The sequence below is a fragment of the Pteropus medius genome, unplaced genomic scaffold, assembly GCF_902729225.1.
Source record: "Pteropus medius unplaced genomic scaffold, Ma_sr-lr_union100, whole genome shotgun sequence".
In the NCBI taxonomy this organism is placed as follows: Eukaryota; Metazoa; Chordata; class Mammalia; order Chiroptera; family Pteropodidae; genus Pteropus; species Pteropus medius.
This window is the reverse complement of record NW_024351543.1, coordinates 7,774,344-7,796,335: the sequence shown is the minus strand read 5'-3', so window position 1 is coordinate 7,796,335 and position 21,992 is coordinate 7,774,344. Positions and strand designations below refer to the sequence as shown.

The window sequence follows — 21,992 nt, the reverse complement described above, 5'->3', positions numbered from 1 at the left end:
TCCTTTCTGAAGTCCTTTCTGACTATGTACTTAGTACATAGTCATTTGATGCAATGTTTTTTAAACTACGAGTTGTAACTCGTTAGGTTGTAAAATTAGTCTAGTGAATTACACACAGCATTTTCCTAAAAATTCAAATAGAATATAACAGAAAATATTGGAATGTATATTGTTTCATAAAACATTTGTTTCAGTTTCCTATTTGTACATAGGTGGTGTTCACAAATAAAATGTTTCTCTTATGGATCATAGTCAAAAAAGTTTAGCTATAACATTGCATTTTTCTATAAAATTAATAACTAAATTAAAGGCCAAAGTATGTTTTTCTACAAGTAATTTTACCACTTCAAAAAAAATCTTTACTATCATCAAAATTCTGACATGTTATTAAGCATTTAAATATACTGGACAATAATTTGAACTGGGATAGAATGCAACTGGTGATTGTCTTCCACACACTAGAAACTCCCAAATGGCTAACTAGGAGTTATTTCATTATCTTCCAATAATATGATTGAAGCTTTTGGACTCCATTTTTTGTATTATGGCAGGGTTTTACTGTATTTCCATATTAATAATAGAGTGAACGACAGACACCTACATGACAGTTTATCCTAAATGGTTTCTCTTTGCTTTCACTAAATTTAACTAGAGAATTATATGTGAAGTAAAGGAAGCTTTTTAAGATTGTATGTTAGTATCTTCACGGAGTCTATTATAATTGTACTGGAAAGGCTATAATGTATTCTATAATATTATGGCTTTTCATAGTGAATTTAGCTGTCTTTCTTAGAAATGCAAAGCCAGTTTTCCAAAAGTATATACAGCTCAGTTGATTTACTTTTGTTATCAAAAAACGTCTGGTTTTTCAAGTCTTACTGAGACAGATCAAAAGACTCCCACCATTCCACTGAGGACTATTTATATGAGATAGTCTAAAGTCACTACCTGCATGCCAGTTTATGCATGCTTTAGCCTATCTATTTAGGTTCATTTAGCTCATATTTTATACACAATCTAATTGTTGTCCTTTTGTCTTGAGGAGGAGGACGAGAAGTAGCAGTAATATTAACAGTGGCAGGCACAGTTTGCTGCCCACTTAGTATGAACCAGGCCCTTTACTAAGTGCTTTACATGTTATTTAATTTCATTCTCACAATAAAGGTACACTGCTACCTTCCATTTTACAGATAAAGGACCAGAGGCTCAGGGGGGCTTAGTAACTGACCCAACACACCATTTAGAAGCAGAGCCAGGACAAACTTAGTTCTAAGTCCAAAGCCAATATTCATTCCACAACCCAACACCAGTTTCATATGGTACAGATAAACCAATTATGTCCTAATTCATCAACATTTTTTCAGTTTTTCCAAGCCACAAATCAATCTCTATTTTTTCCCTCAATTAAGAGTAATGAAACTTGAGAGTTTTGGAACTTGTATCAGAAGGATATTTGGGAAGCTCTGCCATTTCTCCACTTCATCCTGTGCAACCATACTCCTTCCTCTCTGCACTGCAGCCACACTAGTCTTGTTTCAGATCCTCAAGGATACCAATCCACTCCAGTCTTCCAACTTCCAATTTGACAAGCTTCATGAATTCTGTCTTCCCACTTGCAGTGTCCCCAGCCCCACCACTACCATGCTCCTGTTCTCATCTGGTTAACTCCTACTCATCTTTCAGTTCTCGGACTTAAAGTCTCTCCTAGAGCACACAATTTAAATTGATCTCACACTTATAGTTATATCATAGTAGCTGTTATTTTTCTCCATGTACCTAACTCAATTTGCAATATATTTATGTATTTATGCATTTATTTGTTGTAATGTCTTTCTCACTAACACCTATCTTCTATGACAGCAGGGATTTTTCTATAATTCACCACTATATTCTTAGCACCTAAAATATTTTGTGTCTAGGATAAAAAAAAAGTGCTCAATAAGCTGAATGAGTACAAAGATGGTATCACTCACTCATTTATACACTAATTTGTTGGGTATTTTGTGCACAGATAATTGTACAGCCTCGTGGTATCTACACGAAGCAGAAGCTCAATAAATACTTGACTAAATGACAGAGGAGAGTAGAACTTCACTTGCTCTTCCAGGGTGCCCAGAAAGCTTCAGGTCAGTAAGCCTTTAACATCCGCCCCTATACTTTGAAGAGAGGGAAGTTCTCAGGGGCCATGTAGAATTACTCATCTCTGCAGTGAGTAGCTAAGATGGATATACAGGTCTAACCGGTGTGCCTGCTCTCTTCTACAACACAGTCATTATTAACCCTCACACACACAAAAAGTCCTCTTTTCTCCATCTTGAGCACAATTTTTAAATTGCCATTGTTTCTTCCTACTCTGCTCTAATTCCAATTTTGGGCTCTGGTACCAATGAGGTTTGGTCTTTATAACTACTCCCTTTCTTCTGGCCAAGGAATTTATCCAATCTCATTTTATCTTTGGTTCCTCTCCACAGCACACACACTAGGAACTTCTTTAGGGCCTTCCAGGATCAAGTGTGTCTTGAACAGATAAGGCTGGCAGACATTCAAATTCCAGATAAGGGGAATTTAACCCTTTCAATCACTTTGTTAAAAAGCTCATTCTATCATGTATCCAAGCAGAATACCTCAGGTGATTCCTAAAGCCAACGAAATTAATAAATAGTTTTAAAAATTAAACTTTTTCTGGCATCTAATTTTATTTCAGAACTATCAAAGAAATTTTACATATCACCAATTAAACACTGACATTATTAAGATAATTCTGACCTGCTGCACCAAACTAAATAATTAATGAAAGCAATGATCTTCCCCACAGCAAATAATAGAGCACCTAGCACATGCCAAGCATTCTACTCTATAGACTCTGATGTCAAAGACAAAATCCCTGACTGCCAGGCGCCTGCAATACAGTACTGGAATGCACTTAAAACAATGATATCTGAAACAAGATAAGGAAACAAAACTGCATTTTGTAGTGTGCTAAATGACAAAGTATATAGCAAACTATTTATAAATTGAGACAGTAATAATTAATACATGCATGACATACAATTTTCATTCTGCAATTGTACCATTACACACAGAATGTGCTCACCCTTCATAGCTACATTTGCCCAGTGAATAGCTTTCTTGGGTGAAAAAAAGTTCTCCAGCAGGACATGCCATCTCTAATCTACTCTTAAAATTGCTAAGAAAAATATTATTTTTGAAATAAAACCTTCCACACTGAATATCAATCTCTAAAAAAAAGCATTTCAGCTTTTAAATATAAAAAAGTTTGACATTAAGCAGGGTTGGACTTGGTTAGTACTTGGATGGGAGACCACCTAGGAACACCAGGTGCTGAAGGCGTAAAAAATAAAACAAATAAGGGATTGTACGCTGACAAGGCCCTTGCAATCTGTGATGTGAGGTCAACCAAGGGTTGCCTCGCCTAAAAAAAAAAAAAAAAAAGTTTGACATTATGAAGATGAGGATACAGTATGAATTTTATCACCATATATGTCTAATATAAAACAAGGCGAGAACAGGATTTTGCCATCGATGGGACAGTAAGGAGATAAGAACTTGAAAGAGAATTCAGTAACACTAAGTATCTACCATGAGCAACATTCTACCAAAAACTTCACGTTTTCTCATTCATTCCTCTTATGTGGCAAAATTTCAATTACCCTCCAATGGTGAAGAGCTAAATCATGGATACATTATCCTGTGAATAAAGACTCATTTTAGTCACTAAATAAGAAAATATTAATAGGCAACGTGGCAGGTGATAGCAACTTATAACAGGAAGCTAAAGGAGAATCAGATGATTTTAAGTGGTCAAAGGTTATTAAACCATCAGTCTTGAATAAAACACAGCAAGCAAAATGTGCCTTTCACATCCTTCATATTCTTTTCTGCAGATTGACCCTATCTCCTGATTCATCCTTTCCCACTAACTCTAACACCTGCTCACCCCAGAGAATAAAGAGCCTTACTTTTTTAGATAATAAATCACAGGTAATCCCTAATTTACTTATTGGTTAGTATTCTAGAAGTTTATAGCACCTAGAACTCATTTTCTCACAGAAACTGTACGAGTTATTAGGTTCCTAGACCAGTTCGTAAGACCCTGTTTAACATATATGTGCTGAAAAGCTGTAGATTTTCCTAAAATAACCAGTAAAAAAAGAAAAAGAAATGATGCCAGTAATGAGACAAAATAGGAAAGTAGGATACACAGGTTATTTTCTTCTCCCAAGAGATTTGGTAGCTGTTCTCCTGCCACAATGGGCTGCATTCTCCTGCCATGACCCCTCCCCACCAAACACCGAATTTCCAAAGAGACAATGCTGTCTCATCAATTTTAGACTTCATGCATACTCTGTTCCTTATTATTTCTCAACCAAAAAAAGTGTGTGTGTGTGTCTTGGGGCGGGGGGCAGGTAGTTTTACTTAATTCTCTCCCCTAGTTGATTTTCCTCTCCATTAAAAAAGTGGAAAGAATTAGGAGAATCAGGAATGTGCCCTGTCAAGACAGAGGTCAAGGGTAAAGGGAGGCAACTCTTTTAGCAGAGAATAATGTGAACGCTGAAGCCAAAGGACTGCGGTTCAGATATACAATTTATTAGTTTTGTAAGTTCGAACAAGTTTCTTTACATCCCTAAGTCTCAGTTTCTTCATCTGTAAAACAGGGGTAGTAGTACTGTAATTCCCTGCTCTCCTTCCCTTTGGGGAATTATCTCCAGCTCCGCTATCTATTCTACATGACAAAGCTGCCCATCAAAGAGGTGGGCATGTGATCTTGGATCCAACTAAGAGAATCTCAGCCCTAAGTCCATGACGTTACTCCTGAAATGGGCCATGACACAGTATGGCCAATAAAGTCCTTTTCTCGAAACATGGAGGGAGAGGGGTTGCTCAGCTGGAATGAAGTAAGCATGGAGCCGCCTGTACAGTGTTTTCCATCGTGTAGAGAATTCCTATCTGCAAAAAAAGAGAGACTGGAGAAATGAGATAATACTCTTTTCTGGCTTAAGCTAGTATGAGTTGTGTCTCTTCCCTCGGCCATGGGAAAGAGCTCTATTTATTAGCCATTCACAGAGTGATTGCAAAATTTAATAACAACATGTAAAGTGCCTGGCAATCAGAGGTACTGGATCACTGTTGAAACTGTTACTCCTATAATCAGAAAATAACACCAAAGAGTAAAAGAAAAGCACTGGCAAAATCTAAAACCTTAAGGCAGGTAAGCCTAAAATAGCCTTCCTGGCTAGAGGCAGAGTTTGGGGAGACATGTGGAGAAAGTGAATCTTCAAGTAAGGAGAGAATCTATGAAGCTTACAGAGATTATCAGACTTCAAATGAATTTGCAGTGAAAACTAAGAAATTTTATTTCTTGCACTAAAATTCACAAGAGTATGAATGGCCTCCCAAAGGGGTTTGTCTCTTCATAATACCAGTGTCTGAATGTTTAAAAAGATCTCAAATGTACAACTATTATTTTTAAACCTCCAAAACCAATCTCAATGTTTTAAGATCTCATACAACTTAATTTTCATATGGTTCATAATTATTACTTTAGTCATTGTTGTTTCCTAAGTAGTCACATGTTTATATATTAAATATCTATTACAATTTAAAGAAAGTATCCTTCAACTTATGAAAGAGACAAATTCCTTAAAATTTTACACTGAATTATATCACTATGTAATATGAAAAGAAATCACAAAATTGGATTATGCACACCCCTCACCCCAAACCAATGAGCCAAGTTGAAGAATTTTGGAGAAACAGAAGACTTAATTCCATGGCACTGTGAACACCGCTATACTCTCAAAACAATCATCCCTCACTGAGCAACAACTATATGTGCAAGCATAGTGGCGCTTCAAGCCATGCTCCACAGAATGTGCTTTATTAGCTGAACTGAAGTATTCAGTCGCTACAATATGATGTTCGTCATTTCCCCAATACACAGGGAAAAATAATTAAAGAAATTTTCTCAATTTTAAATGATACTCTAATCTTTTTTCTGAAAACTCTTCTTTTACCTATTCAACTGTAATCTAATGTGAGGTACCATCTGATTTAGCACATAATTATACACTCAGTTACTTTGTTTTGGATCTCAGTGGTATTCTGCAAAGAGCAAATCAATTTCTATACAAATTTGAAAACTGCAATGCTAATTGATGAGAAATCAAAAATAATATAAGTCAGAATAGATCAGCTATCTCAATGAGTTACAATGTAGATATGGAGAAAAGCTACAGAAATAAAAAATAAATTAAAAATAAGAAAAAATATGAAAAAGTCACTCAGGTTCTACAAGTGATCTGCGAAGGAAGTGAGATCTTTTGAGAAACAGCAGTGATGAGAAAGGTGATTCAAAAGTAGACTATAAATGGGGCTTTGAAGGAAAGAGAAGCATGTAGAAACAGGGCTAGGAAAGCAGACTGGCAGCCTGGTGCCAGTTTCAGGCTGTGCTGCAACACTACCATTGCAGATCTGTGAGTTTTATCTGGCAAAGTCATGGTTAGAAGAAGAGGTGTCACATGAGAATTTTAATTAAGTCAGGTAACACATGTAAATTCCCAATTTTATATATTGTCTACATTTGTCGTATAGTATAACAACCTCAATAAACTAGAAACCAATGAACAAGACCTCTAATCAATGATAGAAAATATATAAAATCCAGATTCTTGTCAAAAAGTAGAATTAAAAATTCTGTGTAACCTTTTTTTTCAAACTTAGCTACAAAAATAACATGCATAGAGGCTTTTCTATGTGTGGTTCTGAAGGCCATGTAGCCTATTTATTCTTTTAAACGTTTCTAAATTACAATCTTAGATCAGGCCAGATCAGACCTCTGCTGATTCATCCCACTCCTAAAGTTTCTTATAAAATTGCTTTTTGCATCATGCTATTTGCTTATAGAAAGGCATATTATAATAAATATCATAAAAAGCTCATTGTTATGGATGCTGAACAAATGCTATCCAAATGCTGTCCCTTTTTATGTATATCAGATCTCAGTAATAAGAAAAGCAATGTTTTGATCCAATGGACACTGTGAATCCTGTAAATGATCCATTATCCCCTTTGTTTTGGCCACAAGGAAGCTAGAAGCAATGTTGTAGCCTTAACAATGAATGGACTACATAGTTTGTATCTCCAGAATTAAATGCTACTTCACTTTATTATTCTCCTGCCTTTATTTTTACCTTCATATGATTCTCTTACTTGTACTCTTGAAGCACTTTTTTTTTTTTTGGTAAATTGAATTCACAACAATAAAACAAGAATTGGAGGGGTGCTAAAAATGTTACTACATTCTACTCTTCTTTTAAGAGAATAAGGTAGAGGAACAAAAAACATTTGCAAAAAGTTATCTCTGTTGTTTTTTTTAAGTCCAGGTATCTGTCAGAATTAATAAACTATATTCAAGCCAATCTTCTGTAACGTTGACATCTGTCTCTAGTGCTATACAATAACAATAACTAAAACTCAGAATAATGATCCAGGGCACTAAAAGAGCTTGACTATTGAATAAAATGTTAGAATGTTTCAAGTTTTTGGCTCTTAAAACATAGCAGTAGGCTAAGACATCATTTTAGATATATTCACCACCACCATCAATTTCCAGTTAAGCCCTTAGAAACCAAATTAACGTTAACAGCTCATTATGCAGGCGATCTGAGTAATTATGGACATTCTCTAAGGTTCTATTCTGGGTCTCTTAGGAACTCAGTGGGCGTTTTGACTCTGACAGTTTCAACTTCTATATGAATGATTCCAAAATCTCTATCCCCCCTCAACTGGATTGCCTTGTCAAAACCTCAATGAAAATGGAGTTTCATTATCTGGCTCTTCTTCCTCACCCTGCCATATGCAATCCTTTCCAATTCCAAGGTTTCAGTCATCTTTGTTCCTTCCTTCTCCTCATCTCTGGTATTTCATCTTATCACTCTTAACCACTTCTTCTTTTGAAATGTCTTTATTTATGGCTGGCACTTGCATTTGCACTTGTATTTTACTAGTTGAGGCCCTAATTGTGTAAACCACTCTCCTCTCAGACTTTTCCATTCACCCCATATTCCACTGCCTCAGCATTGTTTATCAGGTCGCTTCCATCAAATCTGCAGTAACAACTTCCCATAACCAATTACATCAAAATGACATCTCTCATCTGAACTTTCAGGGATATCCAGGATCTGGCCCCATATTAATTATCACACATTTCCCATAATTATTCCTAGATCACCATTCCTTGACCAGGCCAAGCTGGTTAATGTGACTACCATTCTTTATTACTCTGCCTCTCCTCCCTATACCTGGAATGCCCACCTCTCTGCCTTAGCCAAACCTTACTAATACGCCAGGATATGGCTCATGTCTTATCTCAATTATGAAGCCCTCTCTTCATTATATTCCATATGGACCTTGTTCTTATCTGATTTCATACTGTATGCACAATCAACAACCAACTGCTCAGGAGTTAACTGTGCTCTAGTTGTTTCATGTGTATGCTCTCCAAGGTGGTCTTATCTATTCCCATGGTTTTAATTACATACTGTAAGCTGACTCCCAAATCTAAATCTCCATACTTGTCCTTCTTCACTAAACTTCAGACTTACACATCCAGTTACCTACCTGATAGTGTCTCTTGAATGTGTAAGGGGCATCTCACACTTAATGTGTCCAAAAACGACTCTTGATTTTTACCACTGAAACACTTACCTTCCAGTCTTGCTCATTTCAGCCCCACTATCTATCCAGTTCCTCAAGGTAAAAATCTAGAGGTGACTCTTGATTCTTCTCTTTCCCTCATATCTCACTTCAATTCATAAAGAACATTTGTTGGTGCTACTCCCGACATACAGCCCTAATCCAACCATTTCTCATCATTATCACTGCCATTCAAATGATAAGAATCACCTCTGCCTTAACTTTTCTAAGTCTCCTAAATCAGCAGTCCCCAACCTTTTTGGCACCAGACACTGGTGCACCTATGAGAATCTAATGCCTGATGATCTGAGGTGGAGCTGAGGCGATGATGCTAGCGCTGGAGAGTGGCTACAAATACAGATGAAGCTATGCTTGCCTACCTGCTGCTCACCTCCTATGTGGCCAGGTTCCTAACAAGCCACGGACTGGTACCAGTCCACAGCCTGGGGGTTGGGAGTTGGAGGCCCCTGTCCTGAATAATCTCTCTGCTTCCACATTTTTTCCCTTAGATCCCATTATTCATAAAGCAGCCAGGATGATCTACTCAAAAATGAAATTATATAACTCTCCAGCTTAAAACTCTCTAGTGGTATCCTACTGCATTAGACTCAATCCAAACTCCTCACAGCCTAGAAGGCCCTACCTAACCCATCCCATGTCTACCTCTCTAGCCTCACCTTCTGTCTCTCTACTAATTGTTCAAATTGTTTCAGCACCTCTAGTTTTCTTTCTGTTCCTTAATCTGTATCAGAGGCCTTATGCACTGGCTGTTACCTCTGCCTTGCTCTTCATCCATAGCATCCTTCATATGACTGCCTTCTCTCTCATCTTTTAGGTCTCTGTTCAAAGGTCACCCTATCAGAGAGGCTCCTGACCACCACAGACTCACTATCTAGCCCATTACCCATTTTTACTTTCTTTATACACAATAAATAGTGATGGACGCTATCCCCTCTCACTAGAAGGTAAACTTAAGTTCTTTGAGGACAGATATTATGTAAGATTTTTTATATTTCCTATGGCACATGTAAGAACATCAATAAATACCAAGTGATCAACTTCTAAGATGAAATATCTGTGATCTGTAAAACTATAAATTTTTCTAAAGCCAGATGTAAACAGAGAAACTGCAAAAAGGATGATAAAATGATGAGTATTATTTAGTATAAGTTCAGAACCACACGATTCTTGACTTAAACAAGTTTTTGTAAACTAAACATTAATTTCTATTATAACCACTTAAATTTCACTAAAATGACAACAAAGCAAGTTATTTTCATGAAGCAAACTGAAGTCTTACTTAATGTTATAATGTCCAGTTTTCAGTGTACATCTATCAGGAAGCTGAGCAAGCTTCCTCGAGAGCATTTTAAAATACTTCCTGCACTCCTGCACGCCCGTGCCTTGTTCATAGTCAGTAGAAGCAGAAAGTGGCAGTCCATCTCTGACACGAATAACTGAGGCAGATAAAATCATAGACATTTCAACCGACAGAGAAGACCTAAAACAAAAATAAATAATTTGGGTTAGATAGAAAATTAAAGCCAAAGCTGATAAACAGTGCAAAAATGTTCGACTCACCAATAATCAAAGACATACTAAACAAAACGACTTCCTATGATTTCCTTAACAAATTAGCTTTAAAAAATATAATACTTGCTTCTTTCTGGCATTCTCAAAAGTATATGCAGAAGTAAATATTTGAATAAACACCATTCTTAAAACAATTTGGCAATATTCAACAGAGTTTAAAAATATTTAGTCTCTTTGACCACAAAAAAATTTAAATTTATAACCCTATCCTAAGGAAAGTAATCAAATTCAGACAAAATTTTAAAGAAAAAAATCCTTTCACAGAAATAACTGAAAATAACCAAACATCCAGTAACAGGAGGATGGTACACTCCTGTTATAGTACACCCATATGATGAAAAATAATGCAAAAAGCAAACATTACATTTGTGAAAAATAGTTTAATAATGTGGTAAAATGCTTATATGTTTGATAGGGAAAAAAAAGCAGGATAAAGACTGCAAATGATGTTTTCCAGAGACAAAAAGAAGGAAGAAGGGAGGAATAAATGGAGAAACAGATACTGGAAGGAAACACACCAAAATGAGAATAATGCTTATCTCCAGGAAATATGATTATCATTTTATAATTTTCTAAATTTTCATATTTCACAATGGGCATACACTACTTCTATAGTCAGAAAAAATATTTAATTTTAAAATAAATCTTAAAGCTAAAAGAATACTGGTTTTAATACTGTTCTCGATCTTTCTCCCAGAAAGCAAATAATAATGGCCTATTTTATTAGATTCTGATCATGCTTTACAAAAATAAATAAAAGGACTACATAGGCCTAGGTTCAAAAGAAATCAGGTAAGTCAAAGTTTGATAAAAAAAAATAGTTTTCGAATGTTAGCTTGTATAAAAATCATTGGAAGTCTGGTTAGAAATGCAGATCTCTCCCAGACAAGAAAAGGCTAAAGGAGTTCAGCAAGAGGAGGAAAGACTCCCAAGTTCATCTTACAAGGACAGCATTACCCTGATTCCAAAACCAAAGACATTACAAAAAAATAAAATAAAATTATAGGCCGTTATCCCTGATGAACATAGATGCAAAAATCCTCAACAAAATATTAGCAAACTGAATTCAGCACTATATTAAAAAGATCATACACCATGATCAAGTGGAATTTATTCCTGGGATGCAAGGTTGATTCGATATCCACAAATCAACTAACATGATACACCACATACAAAAAATTAAGGATAAAAATCGTATAATCATATCAACAGATGCAGAAAAGCCCAGCAATCATTTATGATTAAAACTCTCATCAAAGTGGGAAGAGAGGGTCATACCTCAACATGATAAAGACCATATATGACAAACTCACAGCCAACATACTAAATGGCGAAAACCTAAAACTGTTTTCCTTAATATCAGGAATGAGACAAGGATGCTCTCCTTTAACGCTTTTATTCAACATAGTATTGGCAGTCCTAGCGACAGCAATCAGACAAGAAAAAGATAAAAGGCATCCAATTGGAAAAGAAGAAGTAAAACTGTTATTATTAACAAATGGCCTGATACCATAGAGAGATCCTAAACATTCCACAAAAAATATCAATAAATGAATTCAGTAAAGTAGTAAGGTACAAAAGTAATATTTAGAAACAGGTTGCATTTTTATACATGAATAATGAACTATCAGAAAGAAAAATTAAAAAAATAATCCCATTTACAACTGCATTCAAAAAAAAAAACTCGGAATAAATTTAATAAAAAAAAGGTAAAAGATCTGTACTCAGAAAACTATAGACATTGAGGAAAGAAACTGAAGATGCAAATAAATGAAAGGTTATATTGTGCTCATGGATAAGAATTAACTTCGTTAAAATGTCCATACTACCCAAAGCAATCTATAGATAGACTCGATGCAGTCCCTATCGAAAGAGTAACAGCATTTTTTCACGGAAATAGAACAAATATTCCTAAAATTTATATGGAGCCATAAGAGACCCTGAAGAGCCACAGCAATCCTGAGAAAGAACAAAATTGGAGGCATCACACTACCTGATATCAAACTATACTTCTAGGCTATAGTAATGAAAATAGCAATGGTACTGGCATAAAAACAGACACATATATCAATGGAACAGAATAGAGAGCCTAGAAATAAACCTGTGCTTATATGGTCAATTAATCTATGACAAAAGAGGCAAGAATATATGGGGTAAAGAGAGTCCCTTCAATAAATGGTTGAAAAAACTGGTTACATGTAAAAAACTGAAACTAGACCATTTTCTTACAACATATACAAGAATAAACTCGAAATGGATTAAAGACTTAAGAGTAAGACTTGAAGCCATAAAACTCCTAGAAGAAAATATAGGCAGTTAATTCCTGACACTGAGCTCACTGTTATGTTTTGGATGTCTCCTTGGACAAGGAAAACAAAAGAAAAAAATAAACAAATAAAACTACATCAAACTAAAAAGTTTTTGCACAGCAAAGGAAACCATCAACAAAATGATTGATGGTTTTGGATATTAACTCCTTATTGAATGTATTATTGGCAGATATCTTTCCATTTAGTAGGTTGTCTAAATGGAAGATATCTGCCTACTAAATGGAAGATATCTGCCAATAATACATTCAATAAGGAGTTAATATCCAAAATATATGAAGAACGCATACAACTTAACACCAAGAAAACCCAAACTAATTAAAAAATGGGCAAAGAACCTAACAGGCATTTCTCTAAAGAGGACATACAGATGACCAACAGACATGTGAAAAGATGCTGTCACTAATCATCAGAGAAATGCAAACTAAAACTACAAGGAGGTATTACCTCACACCTGTCAGAATGGCCAACATCTATAAACCAACAAACAATAAATTTGGTGAAGATTGCAAATTGGTGCAGCCACTATGGAAAAGTCTAAAGGTTCCTCAAAAAATTAAAAATAGGACTACCGTATGACCCAGCATTTCCACTTTTGATTATTTATCCAAAGAAATCCAAAATACTAATTTGAAAAGATATATGCACCCCTACGTTCACTGCAGCATTTTTTACAATAGCCAAGATACAGAAGCAACCTAAGTGTCCATCAATAGACAACCGGATAAAGAAGATGTGGTACATATACACAATGGAATATTACTCGACCATAAAAAAGAATGAAATTTTACTATTTGCGACAACATGAATGGACCTAGAGGGAATAACACTAAGTGAAATAAATCAGAGAAAGACAAATACCATATGATTTCACTTGCATGTGGAATCTAAAAAACAAAATAAATGAACAAACAAAACAGAAACAAACTCATAGATACAGAGAACATTTTGATAGTTGCTAGATGAGAAGGGTATTGAAGGGCTGGGTGAAAAAGGCTAAGGGATTAAGAAGTACAAATTGGCAATACAAAATAGTCGTGGGGATGTAAAGTACAGCACAGAGAATATAGTCAATAATGTTGTAGTAACTATGTACAGTATGGTATCAGGTGGGTTCTAGACTTATTAGGGGAATTGCTTTTCAATAAGGAGTTAACGTAAATGTCTAACCACCATACTGTACCCCCTGAAACAAACATAATATTAAATGTTAATGTAATTGAAAAAAATTTTAATAAAAAAAAAGTCCATGAATTTAAAAAAAGAAATGCAAATTTCTGGGCCCACCTCCAAAAAATTATGATCCATTGACTGTGAGGTGGGGCCTGAGACTCTTCCATTTTTAACAAATTCCCCAGGTAATTACTATGCTTATTGTCTAAGAATCATACTTTCAAGAATATTGAATTAAAACATGTTCACAGTGTGAAATTAAGTGATAACTCTTTTCTGTCAGAACCATCAGAACACTAAGTGCTTCTCCTTCACTAGCAGTACGGGCAACTGATGAAAACTGAAAAATCTGATAACAATTTCATAGGCTTTTTCACTGCTATCGTATCAGAGACTAAATTAATCTTTACTTGCTACGTAAAGTTCAGCTAGGTCAATATTATCTCATTCTAAAAATGAAAAATTGAGTGTAGACAAAAAAGGGGTTCTATGGAAAGTATCCTCACAGGGTGATCTGATCATAAATTCATGCCTCAGGCATATAACTTTTTTAGTAAAAGGTTTATCTTTGCTTTAAGCAAGACCTGTCCACTGTTTCAGTGCATCTAGGTTAACATAACTTTGAAATAACCACCCTCAAGAGAACACATAATCCTGCTAGCTATCCTGTAACTCCATCCCTGCCTTGCTTTCTCCCACCTCCATGTAATGCTCCTTACATTCTTCCTCAATTTCAAGTGCATAATAGAAGCTTCAAAACTGTCATTTCCCAAAGCATTTGCACTTCTGCTTCCCAGCAACTGTTGTCAGTTTTGGCTCAAATAAAATCTTACAAAAATTCTCTACAGGTTTGGATATTTTTAGTTATATATCAAAAATATACCAAAAAATGCCACAGAAAATCAACTGATAACAGGTTTGGAAATCAGTGGTCCCTAGTATTCTTTGCCATGTAAAGTCAAAATCTGACTGCCCACTCATGTTAACTGATTGACAATAAAAATTAACCCAAATAAAGCTAACACACTAAATTTACTCCCCCTTTTCCTCTTTTCATGAGAAAGTGAGAGGAATAGATAGGTATTACTATGCCATTACCCATTAATAATTTTCTCTATTTACTTAAAAGGAAGAAAAACCCAGCAGGAATTAAATTAGCCTTACCATAAAGGAATCTTTGAACTAAAATTCCAACATGACATATTCAAATCATTTTTTTTCCTATTCAACCAGTTTCTTTTGTCTTCTAAAGGCAAGAGAAAACTGTGATCCTTCAAGGGATAATATCTATATTATAATCTTCTTTTTAAAAATTGTTAAACTTTTATTTAATTATTAAACCACAATTGCAACATTTAGCCTAAATGTAAGAAAGCAGGAAAGTGTCTTACTTCATATCACTTAGCGTTTACTATTTAAATATAAAACTTTTGTCTTTACAGAAGTACGCTGAAACACAAGGATCACTCCTGGAATAACATGAGGGCAGGGCTGTGACCTATAGTTTCCAAGCATCTATATACTCGGTATTTAAAAACAGACTGCATTCTTTTGTGCCTGATCTCTCTAGGATCCCAACATTAATATTAGAAATTATCTTTATTGTTGGGTGCCAACTTTCATGTAATCTTCAAAGTTACTCTTTTCTTCTTTGACTTGAAAGACAGAAAGATATGATTCATACTTCCTAAAACATATACTGAGAAAAGAACATCAACCTGTAAATTCCATTCATTTAATAAACATTTATTGAGTATAAAAAGAAAAGCCAAGGGCCAAAATGGCATCACTTGTGCTAAAAGTCCAGATGAGAAACCTAGATTAAATATAGAACTTAACTGCAGTTTCAACCTCACCCAGGGGTGGAATTTCCTGATCTACACTAGTGAGGCAATCTGCTTGGTAAGAACTCCTGCCTGTACTTGCCTAAAATAACCCACTCTTAACTTCTTAGTTAAGCCTCTTTCTGTACAGCCTCTTGGAGCATTCTTCTAATTGCTAGATGGAATGCTGCCTAACTCATGACTCCCTTAACAAAGCCAATTAGATCTTCTAACTTACTCAGCTATATTTTTTTTACAGTATGTACTGTATTCTAGGGACTACGCTAGACATTAGTTCTTACCATCAAGAAGCATCGGCTCAGAATTAAAGAAATTCAGATGAAAAGAGCACACACAATGCAAGCTCCATTGCCTACCACCTTACTGATTGGAAAACTGTGGTTAGATAAACTTATTTCAGATATTCCTAATACATACATTTAGGCTTGTAACCAAAAACACAGTGATATTCCATGTCAAAATTCTTAAAAGGTTGTTAGAGAACTGTTTCGATTTATTAGTATATAAGGTTTATCTGAGAAAAGGTCTCTTCTTCCCAGAGTCATCTGACCTAGCATCAAAACCAGTTAACTAGCAAAAGAAACTCAGATGACTGTCCAATGAGCAATCCCAGGCTTGACTAATTTATAGAATCACCTTAGGATAAGCACTCCCTCCTCTACCAATTCGGTAAATATCCCCCTCCCCCACACATACTTTGTTCCTTTTACCATGGATTCTTAATGCAGTTCCTTAAAAACTGAACACAAAACCTCTCATCTTATCTGGACCATGCTAGTAGAAAGAGGAATTTGTCCACATCAAGGCCAAGCTACATTTAGAGTCCTCTTAGAGTGCAGGCAAGGTGATGGTCGGGAAAACGAAGGAAGGGCCAGTGGGAACCAGGGAAAGCAAGAGATTAAAACACTTGCCAATTACAGGGATAGATATAAAGATTTAGGAGCAGTAGTAGTTTTATCAGGGTCATAAATGCATTTTTAGGTCACTGGTCCATTTTCTCTCACCTTTAACACTGGAAGAATATTACATATGCCTTTAAACAGCAGCAGAAAACTCAGGGAATCTTGAGTACTGGCCTGTATATCCTCTCTCTAGTATCAACTGCTAGAAGAAAAAGCCCCATTTGGAATCTAGGTAGGTTGGAGTAAATACTTATGTAAAGGCTGAGAAAAAGAAACTCCCCAAATGCTAAACTATAGCAGTGGTTAACAACCTTTCAGATACAAGATGCTGACCTTTCTTCTTTAGAACCTTGTGGTATGGTTATGATTGTGGACCCATGGTACCAGGAAGGCAATCTCTTAAAAAGTAATAAATAAAATGCAACATATATTTTATATTTACTTTCTGGCAAGATGCTTTCATAAATGCCTCTTTTAAGATAAAAACATTTCATAGTGCGTTAATCATTCATATTTTATTTTAGTTCATTATTTCCCAAACTTCAGTCGTATCTGCATCCCACCTGTACTATTATTTACCTAATACAGGTCTTTCATTTGACTTACTTTTGCCCTATCTTTAGCAATAGTATCTGTGAAATCAGTTTTGAGGTGTTAGGTTTTTCTCATAATTTAAATTAAAATAGAGAACTTTTTGGGTTTCATGCAAATGTGTCTGAAAATTTTGAAGAGTATTTTTAAATGTTCATGTGCTATCACTCAAATTATCTTGAGTATCTGACGGTACCAAAATTTTGGAAACACTACCTTGATACATACTATTTTATTAAGTGGTCACAGAGATCTGTGAAAAGAGGGAGAGGAGTGTTATTTGCAGAGAAAGCTATACTAACTGTAATGCACAGGGTAGGGGCAAGATGGAGAGAAAAGGGAAGGTCTTTACACAACTACAGGTTAGCAGGAAGGCACTTGGGAAACAGGGCTTTAAGAGGAAAAGGGGAAAGGGCAAGGACAACCAGAATTCATTTTGCAGCTTGCTCTTCCTCTGCAACCTCTCCAGCAGCCTTTAATACTCCTATTATAGGTGCCTGCGCTGTACGCTATGTATAAGACCTCAGACTCCAGAGAGATTATATCCATATTTAGGGACAGGGCCTCCAATATTTATGTACCTCACAGTTTACAAACAGTGAAGTAAGAATAACTTTCATTTTACAGATGAGGAAACGGAGGCTCCCTCTCTCAATGTCACGCTGCTAATATATGGCAGAAGCGGTGCTTAAGCCTAAGTTCCTGTTATCTCTACATCACTGTGCTACATCAGTCTCCTAAAACCAACAAGGGCAAGAACCCAGTAATACAGAAACTAGCTAATCATTTTGGGATAATAATAAAAGACCAGCATACATTTTCTTTAAGAGGCAGTATAGTATTTTAGTAAACAGGATGGACTCTGGAACCAGATTGCCTGGGTTCGAAAACTGGCTACACCATGCACTGTGTAAACCTGGGCAAGCTTGGTCTTTCTATATTCAATTTTCTCACTTGTGAATTTTGGCTACTGATAGTATCTATCTATAGGGTTATTTTAAAGATACCAATAGTATCTACCTCAAAGGAACACATAAAGAACCTGAAACACTGCCTTGCAGACTACAAGTGCAGTGGTGTTTGCTATTATTATTATCTGACTGCCCTCTATTTACCAGGCACTTTATACACATTATCTCAAGTAAGCATTCCAATAACCTGTGAGGAAGTTTTATCGGTTCCATTTTACCTTTGAGGAAATTCAAGCTCAGAAAGGTTAATTTATTCAATCCCTAAACTAGCAAGTGACAGATGTGAATTCAGGCCTAACTCTAACCACTCTATGAGAAACTGCCTCTCAACATATCAAGCTTCTTACTCAACTTCCTAAAGAGGTCACATGAACCCCTCTTTGGTAAGACCTGGGCTTCTTTCATACACCAATATAAAATATCTTTAGATTTTTAAAAATCAATGAGACACTAAAAGAAGCACTAAACTGAGATCATGGTTCTCAACACAGGAAATCCCAGATGTCCCATTAACTTAGGGTATGGTCACAGATATCAGATTCAAATACTGAAGTACAACCGTCATATACCAGATATTGTAGGTACTGTTTAAGGTTCTGCCTAATTCCTTATACTCTCAGCACATGAGCAAATGCCAGTAACCAGGAATGTGATTCAGTTTTGTGGTTGTGCCACCTGTTAGCTGGGATCCCGACATCTCCCGCAGGGTGGTTGACTTTAGCCCTGGGCTTTTCATTGGCTGAAAAAGCATAGGAGAGACTGGATCTCAAGCTCACCAACTGCCTTCAGGTGGATGACCCAGGAGGCTAAGGAGGAATAGCATGCCCAAAGCCGCTTTTACTGGCCGAAAGATTAAAGCCGGCTAGGGCTCGCTCGCTTTTTTCAGAGCCCTCTTCCATCTGTTGAGCCAATTGCTCAGGTCTCTATGCCACATCGTTCCCAAAGAGCCATTAACAGGGCCTTAAGAGGATTCCGAGAGCCAACGAGGGCAAATTTCTGGGTTCAATGCTCATTCAATGCCCACAAAACGCAAAGTAAGCCACTGGTTCAAATCTCACCCTGACAAAAGAAATAGGAAATGCCACGTCAGGCTCTCTGGGGCACTTAAGCAGCGTAGGTGGATCACGGTGTTTTTGACACCTGGGCACCAGGGAATGCCCTCTACCCCGGCTGCCCAGAGCCAATATCCTTCTCTTTCGGGTCCCCATTCCGGGCTGCCCAATACCCAGGGAACATCAGCCGAGGGGCAACAGCCGTCCACGAGGCCCCACAGACCCAGAAAGTTGAAGGGGACTAAGTCCCTGCAATCCCGCCCCTCCAGAGCTCCTTTCCTCCAACGACACCCTGCTCCCGTCCCCAGGACAAGGGCTTGATTCCTGCCCTAGAGTAGGTCTGCAGATGCCCAGGGCCGTGGCAGGAGGCAGGCAGGGAGGAGAGCGGCCAGGTAAGGTTCGAGCGACCGGGTAAGGTTCGAGCGACCCCGAGAGGGAAGGAATGAAGAATGGGAGGGGCCGGGCCGTACCTGCCACGCCGGTACCCGCCGCTCCGAGTGACGCGGCCCGCAGTGCATTGTGGAGCCAGGGCGTGGCCTTTCCGCGGGGCAACCCTGCGTCCAACGTGGCTGGCGCCGGGCGGGATTAAGCCCCGCCCCCGTCCCCTCGGCTCGCCCTGGCCAATCAGATTCTGCGTGAAGGACATACTGACCCTTCGCGTCCCGGGGTCTGAGGTAGTCCCGCCCCCTCCAGGAGAGATTGGCAGTTTTTCACGCACCTGCGCCAAGAGATTGCAAATTCGTGCAGTGATAAACCACACAGTTCCTCAGAAATAAGACTAATCTCTTCCGCCTGCCTCCCGTATCCAGAGGCAGTCTCTCACGCGGCCCTACAGCAAACGCTTATTAAGGAGCTGGTGGGAAAGCCCTTTCTGAGTGAGCAAGAACAGTTCCTGCCCTCATTCTCCACCACACACTAGGAGACACCTAACTTGGGCAGAGAAATGCCAGATGCTGGCCCTGTGGCCCCTTCCAGCCTTTGCATCTGTTATGCATTATTAAACAAGTACTTACTGACTGTACCATGTGCCAAGCATGGTGTTAAGCTTTGGATTACAGGAATGAACATAACACTGGATGGAATCTAAAGTATAATAGGAGCAAGAGACGCTAAACCATAAATAATTGCGTAATCCTAATTTGCCATCAGTACTATAAAGGAAAATTAGTGGGTGCGATTCTGGACTATAAGGAAAAAGCTCTTCGAAGACCTGCTTTTTAGCTCCCGCCATATGAAAGAACCTTAAAGAATGTTAAAGGCCAAGGGAACATTATGTGTAGCGTTGTTAAGGCATGACAGAACGTGATGTGTTCTAGGAACTGAAAGGAAGTCAGTGTGGTTGGGGTGTAGGGAGCAAGCCTGGGCTGAGGTGAGGCAAAAGCCAGACCATGCAAGTTCTTATTGGCTACATTATAGATTTTAGTCAGTATTTTAAAATATATCATAAGGTCAAAGAGCAGCTAATACAGAGTGTTAAGTAAAATCTGATTTACATATTTAAAAGCTCACTCAGGCTGTTTGTGGGGGAATGGTTTGGAAGAGAGCAGGAGGGATTCCTGAAGGCCAGTTTGGAGGCAATTATGTAAGTCAAGGCCAGAGATGATGGTGGCCTGAACTAGGGTAACAGCAGTAGAGACAGAAAGAGTTGGATAATTTTGAGGTATATGTAAATCAGAGGTGGAATCCAAAGGACTTAATGGATTGGTTTGCTGAGAAAAGTAAAGAGGAGACTTTAGGATAGTTCCTTAAGTAATTAGATGTGTTAAGAAACCATTTACTGATTTAGTGAACATAGAAGGAGAAGCAAATGCTTCTGGATATGTTAAGTTCGAGATGCTTGTAAATGGAGATATCAGACAAATTTGGATGTGCAAGTCTGGAGTTCAGAAGAAATGGCTGGACTAATTATATAAACTTAGCAGTTGCTGGAGTAGGTTAACCCAGCAATTCCACTCCTAAATACACGTGCAACAGAAACGTATTCGTATATTCACTAAAAGACATTTCTAAGAATGTTCACAGGATGAATAAATTTTAGAATACTGACATAGTAGAATAGAATACAGAAAATAGAATGAACAATCTACACTACACACAAAATATGAATGAATCTCACAATCACAAATTGAGTGAAAGAAAACAGACACAAAAATTGTATACTACATGATTCCACTTATATAACATTCAAAAACAGACAAAAATAATATATGGTAATAGAAGTCAGGCTATTGGTTACCCTTAGGTGGTATTAATGTTTGGGAAGGGTCACTAGAAGACTTCTGGAGTTCTAATAGTGTTTTTTTTCTTTCTTTTTTAATTTTAATTTTTCAATTAGAGTTAACATTTGGCATTATTTTATATTAGTTTCAGGTGTACAGCATAGTGGTTAGACATTTATAAAATTTACAAAGTGATCTCCCCGATTAGTCTAGTACCCACCTGGCACCGTAGATAGTTATTACAATATTATTGACTATATTCCCTATGATAATGTTCTTCTTGATTTGGATGTTGATTACACCAGTGTGTTCAATTAATGAAAATTCATCAAACTGTACTTAAGGTTTAAGCAATTTTTTAGTATGTATGCATTTTATTATTCGATAAAAAGTTTATATTTCTAAAGTGTTATGGATGATCTAGCCATGAATAAGTAACTTGTATCAGACTAACTTTCCAATGAAATAAGTATTTTTCAGACATTGGACAATAGGCACAGTAAGACTGTGATTCTGGAAAAAAAAGAAAAACAAATAAGATGATCTCAGATTTCCCCAGATTTCTTTCTGCAGGTGTTTACCTAAGCAGAGGATGGAAGGAAGCC

The 21,992-nt window shown here is 37.0% G+C and overlaps 1 protein-coding gene across 1 annotated transcript in view; it reads right to left on the bottom strand.

Annotated features, from left to right (window-relative positions):
* The window catches only part of SEC22A (SEC22 homolog A, vesicle trafficking protein), a 54,220-nt gene extending 34,391 nt beyond the window's left edge, over positions 1–19,829 (bottom strand). The window contains exons 1-2 of the mRNA XM_039843211.1: positions 19,639–19,829; positions 10,016–10,216 (exon numbers count right to left, since the gene is read on the bottom strand). Coding sequence (XP_039699145.1) covers positions 10,016–10,216; positions 19,639–19,814 — 377 coding nt within the window. The 5' untranslated portion in view covers positions 19,815–19,829. The remainder of the gene's footprint in view (positions 1–10,015; positions 10,217–19,638) is intronic.
* Positions 19,830–21,992: the final 2,163 nt, after the last annotated feature.